General features: G+C 48.0%; 1 protein-coding gene across 1 annotated transcript in view; it reads left to right on the plus strand.

Moving 5' to 3' along the window:
- Positions 1-5,223: 5,223 nt before the first annotated feature.
- Positions 5,224-13,751, plus strand: part of MAPK4 (mitogen-activated protein kinase 4) — a gene marked incomplete at its 3' end in the record, with an annotated part of 74,822 nt that continues 66,294 nt past the window's right edge. The window contains exon 1 of the mRNA XM_082640786.1: positions 5,224-5,784. Coding sequence (XP_082496912.1) covers positions 5,239-5,784 — 546 coding nt within the window. The 5' untranslated portion in view covers positions 5,224-5,238. The remainder of the gene's footprint in view (positions 5,785-13,751) is intronic.

Genomic DNA, 13,751 nt, shown 5'->3' on the forward strand with positions numbered 1-13,751 from the left:
AGTGAGGCCCATCAACAGCACCATAGAATCGCAGAGCTGGGAGGTAGCTTGTGGAAAGCAGAGAGCTGGGTCCTGAGGGCACAAAACCTACAGATGAGCTGAACTAAGCCTGGGTGGGATCCCAAGCCCAGGGTTCCTCCCGGGGAGGGCAGGCGTGGGATAGTGCCACTGTGTGGGGCAACCGGGGCTGGTGGTAGGGGATTGAGTCTAGGAGAGAGGAGACGGAGCAGAAAGAGCCAGAAAGGGGCCTGGTTACCACACACTTCAGTGCCTCCTTGGGAACAAGCTAGAGGGCATTCCTACACAATCTAGAGCAGGGGTCTAGAGCAACTTACCCCCTGGCCCAATCCAGCCCCCCACCTATTTTTGTAAAAAAAGTTTTATTGAAACAGAGCCGTGCCATTCATTTGGGTATTGTCTGTGGCTGCTTTTGTGATGCAAAGGCAGGGTTGAATAATTGTAGCAGAGACTGTTTGTCCTACAAAGCCTAAGATTTTTATTCTCTAGCCCTTTATAGAAAAAAATTGCCAATCTCTGGTCTAGGGACTTCATTCACATAGACTGCAGCAATTAGGATCACGGAACTTGGAGTCAGACAGACTTGACTGATATGAATGGTACTACCTGGAATTGTGCAGCGTACAGCCTGTTCAACTGTAAACATCAGCCCTGCCGGGGAAGGTTTTCCTGCAAGTTTTTGGGTGCTCAGGAGAGGGAAGAAAGCAGTATCTGGGAAATTTCCTCCAGACAAGGCCTCCAATGCTGGAGGCCTTGGTTCCTGCTGAAAGCCACCAGCCTGAGGTTTGAGAGGATCAGAGCAGGCAGAGGAGGTGAGTCTAAATTTAGACTCTCCAAAGCCACTTTGTAAACTAGAGCCCCAGGAATCCCAGAAAGGGACAATTGGCACACACCACCAATCTCTGGTTTGCCTCCACATGTTAAAAGGCTGGATGCATGAGAGGATAATTAACTGGCCTCAAATAAGAGACTGATGGAAAGTTGGTGAGAGATCAGTGGAGAAAAGAAGCACCATTGCTAGGAGTCCTGGGGTAGAGATTTCTACTCCAGTGTTTATTACGATGTTCACCATGGAATTGTGGGAGCCTTGCTGCCCTTGGAACAGTTACATGTGTTCTTCTCACTGACTGTCATTTGAACACAGCTGAACCCATGACCTTTCCACCTCTCAAGGTGAATGCCAGCTCCCTGGTTCCAAATCACACGTGTGATTCAGAGCAGCTGTGAGCCACCACCCCCAAATGGAGAATGACTGTGCTTTGCCCTGAGATGCTGCATCACACCAAGAGCTGCCATACTCACTCCTCTGCCCAGGTGGGCACATCTAGATGCCAGATGTGCTCCTCTCCAGGGCCAATGGGCCCACGCCTCTTGGTACACCATGCAAGGAAAGAGCCCTAATCCAAGACTTCTTAGGTAATCGGCATTTCATAATCAGTCCACCTGTGGGGAAAGGCAAAGGGTTTACAGTAGAAATTATAGAGGAATGATAGGGGAAAACTTAGAAAATAAGGAGGTTTGAGAAGAGATGAATAACAGGAAACTCAAATGGGAACAGAGAAATTGTCAGATGAGGGCTGCCTTGTTCGTGTTGAAATGGTAAGAGAGGCTGCATCTAAGCAGATGATACTGAAGTTCAGAGATATTGGTTTGTCTGAGCAGTTGGAGCTTGTTGTGTGAAGATCCCTGTTGCAATGAACACGTTGCATTGGAGCAGTGATGGAAAGGGGAGGAGGCTGACCGTCTAGGGAAGGTAGGCATCACGGTTTTGTAGACCTAACAAATGCACCTCAGGTAACTCCAATTCACAGTTATGTTCTAAGCACTACTTTGTGTCCTGGGCTTGAGAAACTTAAAGCCTAGTTGAGAGATGGACATGTATAAAAAGTTAAATAACAGCCCAGATTAGTATATGGTAAATGTCAAATACAGTATACACACACAAACACACTGGAGTTCAGAGAAGGGAGGAATGTCACTGAGGACACTTCAGAGAGGAAGTGAGACATCATCTGGATTTGGAATGATGGACAGGATTTCAACAAGTGAGGAAGAAGCAGGATATTTCAGGAACCAGAAAGGTGCAAGCAAAGAAGCAGGATGGGAATTAAAAGAGTGTATTTAGAGGCCATGAGGATGGTGGATTGGCTGGAATCAAGCCTTCCCAAGGTGATGGGGTTCCTGCTGATAGCGTGTTGGGCAGACCACTGAGACACACACAGACACACACACACACACACATTTCCTCCCCCTGTGAGAGGAAGAAGAAAGAGTTTTAAAAATAAATAAAGCCCCTCTTAATTATCCACAGATTATCTGCACTGCAGCTGATCTGGAACAAATCCTGCCTTCAGCTTGCTGGTGATGTCATCTCCCTGCTTAGGTGCACATTCCCGTCTCTGTTTACAGCCCGTTGGGAGCCGGAAAGGGAAGAAGCCTTCAGCATCTCCCCTTATAAAGCAATATATAATTTCTTCTGTTTGCTCTGCCCTTGGAAATCAGGCCAAGTATATGGGTAGAAAGTGAAAGGTGTTCCAGTTTAGTTTCTGTTACCTGACTTGGGCAGCAGGAGTTGGAGGAGGGATGGAACGGGACCCCAGGTGGCTCTTTTGTTCCCCTAAATTAGGTGTCCAGGTGGACTTCACAGCACAGGCCATAGACAGGCTCAGTGGGTGGTCCCAGCACTGTTTCTAACTGGCTAGGAATCCTCAGAGTGAATGGTATTCATTTATCAATTCATCAAATGTTTACTGACCCTGTCTATGCTAGAAGCACTGAGCTGGTGTTCCCTGAGCTTCAGTGCCCTTATCTGTAAAGTGAGAACTCAGACTAGAATCATAGTCTCTCAGTGGAGATGCTGGCATTTGGGGGTGGGTGTCAGTTATTCACTGATAGTGATGCTCGGCAGGATGATTGGCAAATCTGGCCCTGCTCATTAAAGGCCTGTAGTGACTCCTCATCAGAGCAGCTAAGGAAGGCAGGACCACCCCCAGTTGAGGGCCACAGGACTTGCTTGTTACAATTATTTCCCAGTCTTAAGTTCTGATTATTTTGCTGCTGGGCCTGATTAAAACATGCAGAGTAGAATTGCTGAAGACTGATGAAACATCAGAATATTAGGTACATCTTATTCAAACATAAGGGAATTTTTAACAATAGCAACAACAGGTAACATCTGTTGAGCAATTACTATCTTCCAGACTCTTGGTAAATTTCTTTCATTAGTAGTCTTTAGAGGGCATCTCATTATTTACTATTTCAGGTCATCTCTGTCCCCTAATTTGCCCCCTTGATTTTAGAACATTGAGTTGACTGTTGTTTTGTTTCATTTATCATTTGCAGAGTTCAGATGTGAAAGTATCCCTACAGGGCACCCTACAGGATTATGGGAATTAAGAAGCAGCCCTGGCTAGATTCAGTCCTTTGCACAGGATATAGTGTTTTTTCTCTCTCTGTGTGTGGACTTTATAAACTTATAAAACCTGTCACTTCCTTAGAAGTTATGATATTGCCTTTACTTCAGAGGTCTGAATTTACATTGCTAGTCTTGCCATTTTTTTTTCTCCCCACTTAGGTCCTATGCCTGTAATTTGAGTCAGCAACCACCAGGGAGCAATCAGGATATGATTTGACTCATTGCTTTGAAGAGCTAGGTCCCCCTTATCAAAAAGAATACAGTTCACCATGCCAGCCCTGGTGTCATGTTAAGAAGTCTGTGCCCTGCTTTGCTGTGCAGAAAGTCCCTATTCCAGGGTGGCAATAAAATTTCCTTATAATCTGGTATGTATGCTTATGCTGCCTACATGGGCAGCAAGAGATACAAAGTAATTAAATCTCAGTGCATGGCAAATTCTCTCAAAATAGTCAAAAACATTTGCAAAAGAAGGAAGAAAAGGGATCCAAGTAGAAAAACAAAATTATTGATTCTTTATTTTCTGTCTGCAACTAGTTACTTTTTACTCTCACCCTTCTCAGCTGTGTGTGTCTGGAGAGCATAACAAATGATTTTCACAAAGGTCAGAGCTGATCATTGCCACCCACAGTTTGTGCATATTAACCTTCGGGGAGCAGGCATTTACATAAAAGGCACACCAGTTGATGGTCTTATCAAATCAATCCATCTTCTCTCCCTTCCAGGGGAGCGCTGCACACAGCAGGCGGTGTGGCTGGGCAGTGCAAAGCCTGGAATTCCCTGAGCAAGCAGTGTTTCAGCTGGCTGGACAGATCAAATAACACTTGGGCTGGTTAACAAAAGACACACAAGTGGGAAGGTGCTGGAAGCTGAAGTGTGGAAATTTACCCAACATTGTTTCTTTGACAGGAAAGGAGACTTGGTCTGAAAGATGCTACATTCCTGCCAGCCTCTCTGGGTCCAGCAGAACACTGTCTCATTCAAGGTAGTGTGGATGAGGGGGTGACAGAGGATGCTGCCCACATCTGAAGCCTACAGAGGATCCTGGCTGGACAGCTGAGCTGCCCTCAGGTCTGGGACTTCAGGTGTAACTTGGTGTAGAGCTCATGAAAGGTGCTTGGATTTCTCCAGCTTTCTTCACCAATGCTCAACAGACTGGTTTGGGTTTCAGAATCTAAGAGGAGCTGGTAGAAAGGAGAGCGGCAGAGGTACAAAGAAGTCCCTACGAGCCTCTAGAATCCATTGTTGGCATCTCTTCATACTGCTCGGGACACAGAGGGCAGCTCCCAAGCTGCTGAAGGCTGTGATACCACTGAGCTTTGGACCATTGAAAGTAAAAGAACACAGCTCAACAACAGCACCACATTTCAGCAAGAAGGAGCCTCTTTCAACAAAGGATTTAAAGGGGAGAGTTTCTGCATCTCTACTTTGTGGTCCATCATGATAGAAAGCTTTACGTTCACATAGATAATGAGACTGGTTTGTCTTTCCAAGATGCTATATTTGAAAGAATCATGAGCCATTCTAAGCTTCCAGGGAGGCTCAGGATACATAGGAGTTGGTGGACAGCCTTCCCAGTACAGGTTAAGGAAACAGTCTGAGCCTCCAACTTCTGCAGCTCAGCGAGTATGGACATATGCCACTCTTGTCTCCAGGGAGCTGGTTGCAGTGACATCACCCAGAGGAAAAGCATCCCTCAGCCTTGGGACTTGACAGAATGAGGTGTGCTGGGGAAGCCATGAGCTGGGACTTGGCCTTGCCTGACCGCCCCTTCGTCCCACGGGCAGCCCCTGACCACTGAGCCAACGATGGCTGAGAAGGGCGACTGCATCGCCAGCGTCTACGGGTATGACCTTGGCGGGCGCTTCATTGACTTCCAACCCCTGGGTTTCGGCGTCAACGGGCTGGTGCTGTCAGCCGTGGACAGCAGGGCCCGCCGGAAGGTGGCCGTGAAGAAGATCACCCTGAGCGACACCCGCAGCATGAAGCATGCACTCCGGGAGATCAAGATCATCCGCCGCCTGGACCACGACAACATCGTGAAGGTGTATGAGGTGTTGGGGTCCAAGGGTGCCGACCTGCAGGGCGAGCTGTTCAAGTCCAGCGTGGCCTACATCGTCCAGGAGTACATGGAAACCGACCTGGCACGCCTGCTGGAGCAGGGCACGCTGACAGAGGAGCATGCCAAGCTCTTCATGTACCAGCTGCTCCGAGGGCTCAAGTACATCCACTCCGCCAACGTGCTGCACAGGGACCTGAAGCCCGCCAACATCTTCATCAGCACGGAGGACCTCGTGCTCAAGATTGGGGATTTCGGGTTGGCGAGGATTGTTGATCAGCACTATTCACACAAGGTATGTCTGACCAGAATGACTGATATGGGTGGTTCATGGAATCCTCAAGAATACTCAGTGTTCAAGAGGGTATTCCTAGCTCCAGTGGAATCAGAGGACTGGGGTCAGTATTTGGAGGAGGCTGGAGGGTGCTAGAAGGATCACGGGGCTGAAAAGTTGTTGCTGGGGGAGCAGGGAAGTTCTGGTTCTTAGTCTGGTCTAATGGTTCTGGCCATTAGTCATGGCTGTGACCAATGACTCAAGGCCGTACAAGAGGGGTTGGATTAGGTGATACAGCTCTAAACTCTATGGCTTTAAAATTGTGCTGCTGGGGAGCTCCTTGGTGGTTTAGTGGTTAGGATTCCAGGCTTTCACTGCTGTGGCTTGGGTTCAGTCCCTGGTTGGGGAACTGGGATCCTGTAAGGCATGCGGCGCAGCCAAAAAAAAAAAAAAAAAAAAAATGTTGTGCAGTTGGTGAATTTGCCTCTAGCACCCTCTTATTCCTGCCATCCACCTAACCACCTACCCTGCCTACTTTCTGCTCAGGACTCCCTGGAAGGCTTCCCACCACTGCAGTCTTTTGCTCTGGTTCATCTCACCTCCTCCTCCCATCAAAGCTGCCTCACTCTGTGTTCCATTCTCTCTGTCCGTGGACGGAGGCATAAACGGTGAATCTGATAAACTAACTCTCGGTGTACATTAACCAGCTAATGGCTCGGCTCTCCCAGGCCCCATGATGTACTAGCCCCCTAGTGTGACGCTAAAGCCACGGGTGTCTGGATGGTGCTGACCCCCCACGGGGTGGGCGGCTAAATGCTCCAGAAGCAGCAGAGATCAGAGCTGACCCGGCCACACTGACCCTTGTTCTCAAGGCCCCAGACGTCTTCCTACCTAATCCACTGTGCCCTTCAGGAACTGGGAGTCCTCTGAAATTCTATTCCCCTTACCTCAGTTCCTGCCACTTTAGGGGAGTCTCTGAGCACCTCAGCCAGGCACCCCTCAACAGAGCTGTGGAGTGGCTGTGATTTCCAGCCTCCTGCCAAAACTTTTGTATCATGAATTTTTACTAGAATGAATACATCCCTCAGGAAGTAAGTGCACCATAAACTGTTATCAGCCAAGGGGCTGGGGCGGGTGAGAGGGGAGGGTAGCTCTGACCTTGAACATGTTTCAGCTTTCTCTCTGAGGCCCCATTCCTCTGCTCTCCCTTGCCACCCTATTTGCCTGCAGCCAGAAGGTCACGGACACCAAGAAATGTGCTGACCTGCCTGGTACAGCTGCAGCAGGGTGGGGGTGGGCGGAGCAGGGCTCCCTGTCCCACCCTGACTGGCTGGAACTTGGGGTCCAGCCCAGATTTCAGACCTCGAATCAGCCCAGCTGGCTCTAGTTCTCTGGTGCTGCCTTAACCGTGAGCTTGCCCTCTGTGCCCCCTCCTGCAGCCAGGCCATCTGTCAAAACTGACAGCCGACTCTGTAGGAAGGAATGTCCATGGTAAAAAAAAAAAAAAAAAAAAATCATGCCCGTCTGTCTTCCTAACTCCCTGTGCTATGTCTCTTTCTTCTGAGGAGCAATGACCCCGAACAACTGAACCAACGGTTTTAACCCAAATCAGCTCTTATTTGGTAAAAGGACCAGAGAATCCATGACACTCTTATTTCTGGGATGCACAAAACCACCTTCTGAATTGGAATAAACCGGTACATTTGGGAGTCATAATAGGACCTTCCTCGATGAAAGGGTCTGATTAAGTGAAGTATTACAGGGAACGTGCGCAGAACAGCACGTGGTAAGCTTTTGGGAAAATCAGGGAAGATGGTCACTGGGGCAAAGACTGGCTGTGGCAGCAATTCTTAGGAGGTGTGTGGTTGTCTGAGGAGGTGATACTGTCTGAGGAGGAAGAGTCCCAGGCTCCCTTCTGACGGCACTGACTGCGACGTGGACAGTCACCCTCTGCGAGCCTGCGTTTCCCCATCTTTGACGAGGATGCTAATATGCTCCCTGCCTGCCCCGCTGGCCTGTGGTTGTGAATCAAAATGGAACATGAAAGCAAAGTCCCTTGGAAAGTAGTAAGGACCCCATCCCTTCATCTAATGAGCGTTTACTGAGTACACAGGGCCCGGGCCCTATGCTGGGAGCCCGGGAGGAGCCCCAGGTTCACAGACCACCGCAGGTGGCTGTGCTCCTGTCACTCAGGGGTGGGGAGCCACCTCTCCAGTTGGAGCTTCCATTTTCCTGATGCAGAGGAATTTAGATGCTCTTTCTCTTTGTGTGCTCTCTTCAGTAAAATTAGCCATGGGAGGTTAAAAAAGAAATCACTGGAGCCAGCTACGAGCCCAGTAGGTGTTCCCATCAGCCCTGCGTTTGGCAGGTGTCCCGTGCCCCCACCTGCTTCCTCCCCCATATACTTTCTGCTTTTAGCTTCCTCCCTGCTCTGCCCCGAGGGATGATGAAAGCTTTATATTTGGTGCCTTTATTTATCTGATGTGCATTTAAATCAGTTCTCATTTAATTCTCAACATGCCGTGAGGCACTTCGGGCAAATGGTCCATTTTACAATGGAGAGAACTGGCTTTCTCACGATTACTTGGCTGACTGTGGCAGAAGGGACACGAGAACGTGGCCTTCTTGTTTCTTGACGGATGACCTTCCTGTGTGCTCTCTCCTTCACGAAGGCTTTCTGGGTCTCCAGTTGGAACGAGTCATTCTTTCCTTTGGATTCCCCACCCCCTAACCTGGATCTTCTAGCGCCCACCATTCTCTGCTCTGTTTTCCTGTGTGTGTGTCTGCATCTTCCGCGCTCTTCTAGGCTGAGAGTTCCTTCGTTCCGGATGGCCGTGTCATGTTCATCTTGGGTTCCTCCAGGGAGTCTAATCCTGTGCCTGAGATATGGCCCAGTTGATTGTGTTGACTGTCTTGAACTAATGGAAGAATTGTCATTGGCCAGCACATTTCAGATAGGAAGCTAGTTGGGCTCATTGATTCCATGTGCTTGGGAGGCTTGACTCTCACAGAGAGAGGGCACGGCATTCTTCCAGCCAACGAATTGGTGGGGGTCAGACGTGTGCATCTGCGTTCCCTGGTGTGTCTGGAGGACAATGCCTACATGTGAACGGCTCTAAACTGACCCCTCCTAAAGTTTCATGGATACTGTGCTTGCCTTGAAGAGGCTTGTGCTCACCTGGGCTGCAGCTAGTGCCTTTGCGTGGGCCACAGCCCCTTGCCAGGGATGGGCTTTGTGATCCGACGGGGGGCTGGACTCAGATGCAGCAGCCGGTGTTCACTCTCCTCATTGTGACTTTCTCACGGGCGGACAGCAAGCCTCCTTCCCTTCCACCTCCCCTCGTCTAGCACAGGGCCTGGCACAGGGTAGGTGTCCATTGTGTTTGTCTGGTAAACGAGGTGCCAGAGGAAATGGCCTTCTCTAATGAGCAGCTGGCAGCACTGGGGCTTTAAGTCACAGTCAGGGAGCATTCTGAGCACGTGTTCCCCTACCACACCATCCCAGGGGTGTTGGTCTTTGCAAGGCAGAGGGCAACTGGAGGCCCCGGTTGGCCCACACTGTCAGGAAGATGGCAGTGGGTGGCGATGGGAGTGCTCTGATGGCTCTCACTCAACAGACATGGTATAGAGGCCCCTGGTTTCTCTGGGTCATTAATTGCATGACCTTAGGCAAGTCCTTTTCCTTGTATAGCTTACTCCCAGAATAAGAGATCTATAAGGAGACCTCCCAATCACCTTGTCCATTCCTTCCATTTCACAGATGGTAAAACTGAAGCCTAGGAAGGGGAAGAGACTTACTTGCTCAAGACCACACGAGGAGTGGCTGAGCCAGGAGTACAATGTCCAGTTTTCTCTGAGCTCCTTCTCAATTGTCTTATCTGCCAAATGGGGTCATCAGTTCCATTCTGCTTATTTCGCAGGATTCTTGTTAGAGTCAAATGAAAGTGTCAAGGGCTTTCAGATATACAGGGAGCTAAATCATGAACAGAACTTACTTGCCCAGTAGATGCCATGGTAACACCAGGCAGACACCCACATGTCAGTTTCCCCTCCACTGACATATGGACCCAACTCCTGATGTGATGGCCAAAGGGTGAGTCATGAGGTCCTACCCGATGGTGGCTGCCCAGCCTGTGGCCCTGTCATGAACCCCTTTCTACCTGCCTCCTGGGCAGGCCTGCTAATTAGCTCCTTGTGTTTGTGTCAAGAAGAGGCAGCTGAAGGATCAGAGCATGTTTTCCACTGAATTTATCCTATTAGGAAGGAGATGATCTCAAAAGAGAAAAACAATGTAGTTTAAGACTTCACAAAGTCCTGTGTAAATTCTAAGACGTGTCAGGACCCCCCAGAAGAGGGTGCAGGGGGCTGAGCAGCATGTTGACAGCCTGATCAGCTGTGTGAACGCGTCCCTTCAGGAAGGGGCCTGGGAGAGGGAACTACATTTTGTCCTTGCTGGGGCTGCCAGCGGACTTGCCTTTCCTGGGGGCAGTAAGCAGAAAAGCAAGCGAAGGAAAGAAAGCAAGAGTAAGAGGTCCATAAAATATGTTTTTTGTGGATCATTTGAGCAAGTCTAAGTTTTCTGCTAGGCTGGCCTGCCTTTGAGCCCTGACCCCTTTCTACTTCAGAACCCTGTCTTCTTACCCCATGGTTCATGATCAGAATGTTCTCACACTCTGCCTCCATATCACGAAGATTCCTTAGAAATCAACTAGTACGGCGGTCCTCAAAGTGTGGTCCTGGACCAGCAGCACCAGCTTTACCTGGGAACTTGTTAGAGATGCAAATTCTGAGGTCCCACCTCAGACCTACTGAATCGGAAACCAAGTTTGGGGCCCAGCAAGCTGTGCTTTAGCCTCCAGGTGATTCTGAGGCTTGTGAACTTCTAAGCATCACTGACCTGAAGATGGGGAGTAGCTTGTCTGTGGACAGAAAGCAGACGCCCCTGGTGTGTCTGCTGCTGCTTGCGGCCAAGGTTCTCAAACTTGAGCACAAGGAAGAAGGCTAGGAACTCATCCCAGGTAACACAGGTGTGTTTGAAGTAGGTACCTTAACCAAAAAGGATAGTTAATGGTGGGGATATAAGGCACTGTGACAAGGAATTGTGAAGATTGTTTTAGGCAGCGTGGCTTTTAGGGCCTCGGTCGCATCACTTGGAAACTGCCTGGTCCACCATCCCTTGAGCTTGGCAGAAAGCTGTACAGACCAGGGAACTCCATCAAAAGGAGTGCTGGTTCTGTTTAGGTTTTACTTTAACAAGAGTTAGGTGATACGAACAATGATTTTAGAAAACATGCTTTTCATCCTGGTGTAACTACTTCACTAGATGTTATTTAAAGACAAGACCTTGCTTTCACAGTTCAGTGAGATTGAGTGTTTGATTGAGGGCTCAGCAAATTACTGCAGTTGGGTAAGACTTGTGGTTCAAGGTCCCAAAGGAGGCAAAGAGGTACATGATGGAGTATATATCAGCCAGCTTCCAAAGGCTTTGCACAGAGCTTTGATCAGCTGTGTTTATGCTGGTTAAATTGTGTTGATCAGCCCCACCTCCCCATGGCCACTCTGCTTTCCTTTCATGGCTTCTTGTCTATCTCCCTCTGTCTGCCTGGGCAGACGCACAGAAAGCTCCCCTAGAGCACGGATTCCCTTGAAACTGAACCTAGGAAGAGGAATGCCCATTTCTGTGGCTGAAATAGAGTCTTTGCAGCTGATCAAGAGAATGTTCATTTGTTGTTCTGTGTGCCTGTATTTTGCATGGTCTCTACCTTGAAGATGCAGGTCCCTAGGTGCTGGAAGGGAGGAAGGGCTTGCCTGAGATCCCAGAACAGGACTGGGGTCCACAGTGCTGGCATTGGGAGAGGCCTAGCCACTCTCGAGAGCCAGGGTTCGTGACAAAATGGGCTCATTGAAGGACAACTTGCTGAGGGCCCAACTAGAAGTTCTTAAGCCACTAAGCATATTATTCCAAATCAGTGGAGCTGAAAAGATTTATTTAAAAGGCTATGAAATATCCCTTTTTAAAAGGGAAAAATATGACCTAGGGGATTAGAGCAGAGGTTGTGCTAGAGAGTCAAGTGTCCCTGAACACTTAGGCCGACTTGGAAAAGCCAATTTTGTTGGCTTTCAGTGCAGCCCCCTAGTTCCCACTGCAGCCCCGCCCCCAGGAGCAGGGTCTTCATTCTGTCCCTGGGCCTCCTGGTCTACCCACTCCCAGAACGCTACACCCAGGCCTCCCTTCCTGGAAAGGAACCCCACTTAGCTCCAGGGGTGATATTATAAAGCATTAATAACTGGCATGGTTCAGGCACCAACCAATTAGAAAGGAAGCTGGCAGAGTCCTAAGGCAGGGTTCTGGAGGTGCCCTGCTTGCCAGAAATTGACCCTTTATTGCTGGATCTTGGGAGGTCTGGGAGTATCTGGGAATGAGGCAAAGGTGATGAGCGAGGGAACCAGGGGCTTCAGCAGTAGCTATTTCCCAACCAGTTTGCAGGTATTTCATTGTTCTAACAGTTGGCCTAGCTGTACCAGTGCATACCAGCCATGCTTTGCTGCCTTCCTCTTCATGTCAAAGCTCACCCTTCCCATGTGCCTGTGGGTCTGGTTCTCCACTGGGGGTGAATGGTGGATTAAATAGTGCAAAGAGATCACTAGCTCCCTCCTTACTGTCAACACAAGCATACTCACTCAGCTACTCACAATTAAAGCTGCCACCTCCTATGGCAAGCTCCAAAGCTCCAGAAGAATTCAAGAAGCAGCAAGTCAGCCTTCCTGCTAGGATTGCTAAAGAGGAGCTAGTATTTCATGCAGTACAGGCTTGCTGGGGACAAATTCTTTGTTTATCTAGAAAGTGTCTTTATTTTACTCTCATTTTAAAAGTTTGTTTTCCCGGGATATAAAACTCTGAACCTATGGTATTTTTCTCTTTCAGTACTTAAAAAATGTCATTGCTTTATTCCTATCCTTATTGTTTCTCAGAAGACGGTCTTCATTCGTATCATTGTTCCTCTGTATGTAATGTCTTTCTTTCTCTGACTGCTTTCAACATTTTTTCTTGATCTTTACCTTTCAACAGCTTGACTGTGATGTGCACAAGTGTGGTTTTCTTTGTACTTATCCTATTTAGTTAATTCATTGAGCTTCTTGAATCTGCAAATTGATTTTTTCCCCACCATATTTGGAACATTTTCAACAATTAGTTTTTCTGCCCCACTTTCTCTTCTCCTTCTGGGCTCTGATTACTATGTTACTCAGCTTGGTATCATCCCAAAAGATTGTCCAATCTTTTTTCTCTCTTTTTTTCAGAATGGGTAATTTCTATGGTCTGTCTTCAAATTCATCGACCCTTTCTTCTGCCATCTTTAATTTGCTGTTAAGCTCATTTGGTGAATTTTTCATTTTGGATACTGTACTTTCTAGAATTTCTATTTGGTTCTTTTTTATAAGTTTCCACTTGTGTGCTGAGATTCCCCATCTTTTCACTCATTGAGACCATATTTTTCTTTAAGTCCTTGAACATATTTATAATAACTGCTTTAAATTCTTGCTAATTTGAACCTCTGGGACATCTCAGGATCTGTTTCCTATTTACTTTTTTTCTCTTGAATTTAGGTCACTTTTCCTGTTCCTCCACATTTCTAGTAATTTTGGGGTGTTTGTGGATATTATGGTTGGTACTCTGAAAGAAACTTGAATGATATTGTCTTCCTTTAATGAGTGTTGAATTTTGTTCTGACAGGGAGTTAATTTACTGATGGTAAATTATGGAATCCTTGATCCTGTTAAGGCTTGGTTTTATGCAGGCCTAGAGTAGTTTTTACTCCAGAGCATGATCTTTGCTCCTATGGTATGACCTTTCTGTTGTCTCGCTTGAATGCCTAGAATGTTAACAAGGCATTTCCCTTCTGGCTGGACTGAAACTCCTATGTATCCAATGTTTCTGCAACCTCTACTATCCCTGTTCTGCTATTAGTACCAAAGTAACTACTCTCTGT

The sequence above is a fragment of the Mesoplodon mirus genome (assembly GCF_964341445.2).
Source record: "Mesoplodon mirus genome assembly, chromosome: 13".
In the NCBI taxonomy this organism is placed as follows: Eukaryota; Metazoa; Chordata; class Mammalia; order Artiodactyla; family Ziphiidae; genus Mesoplodon; species Mesoplodon mirus.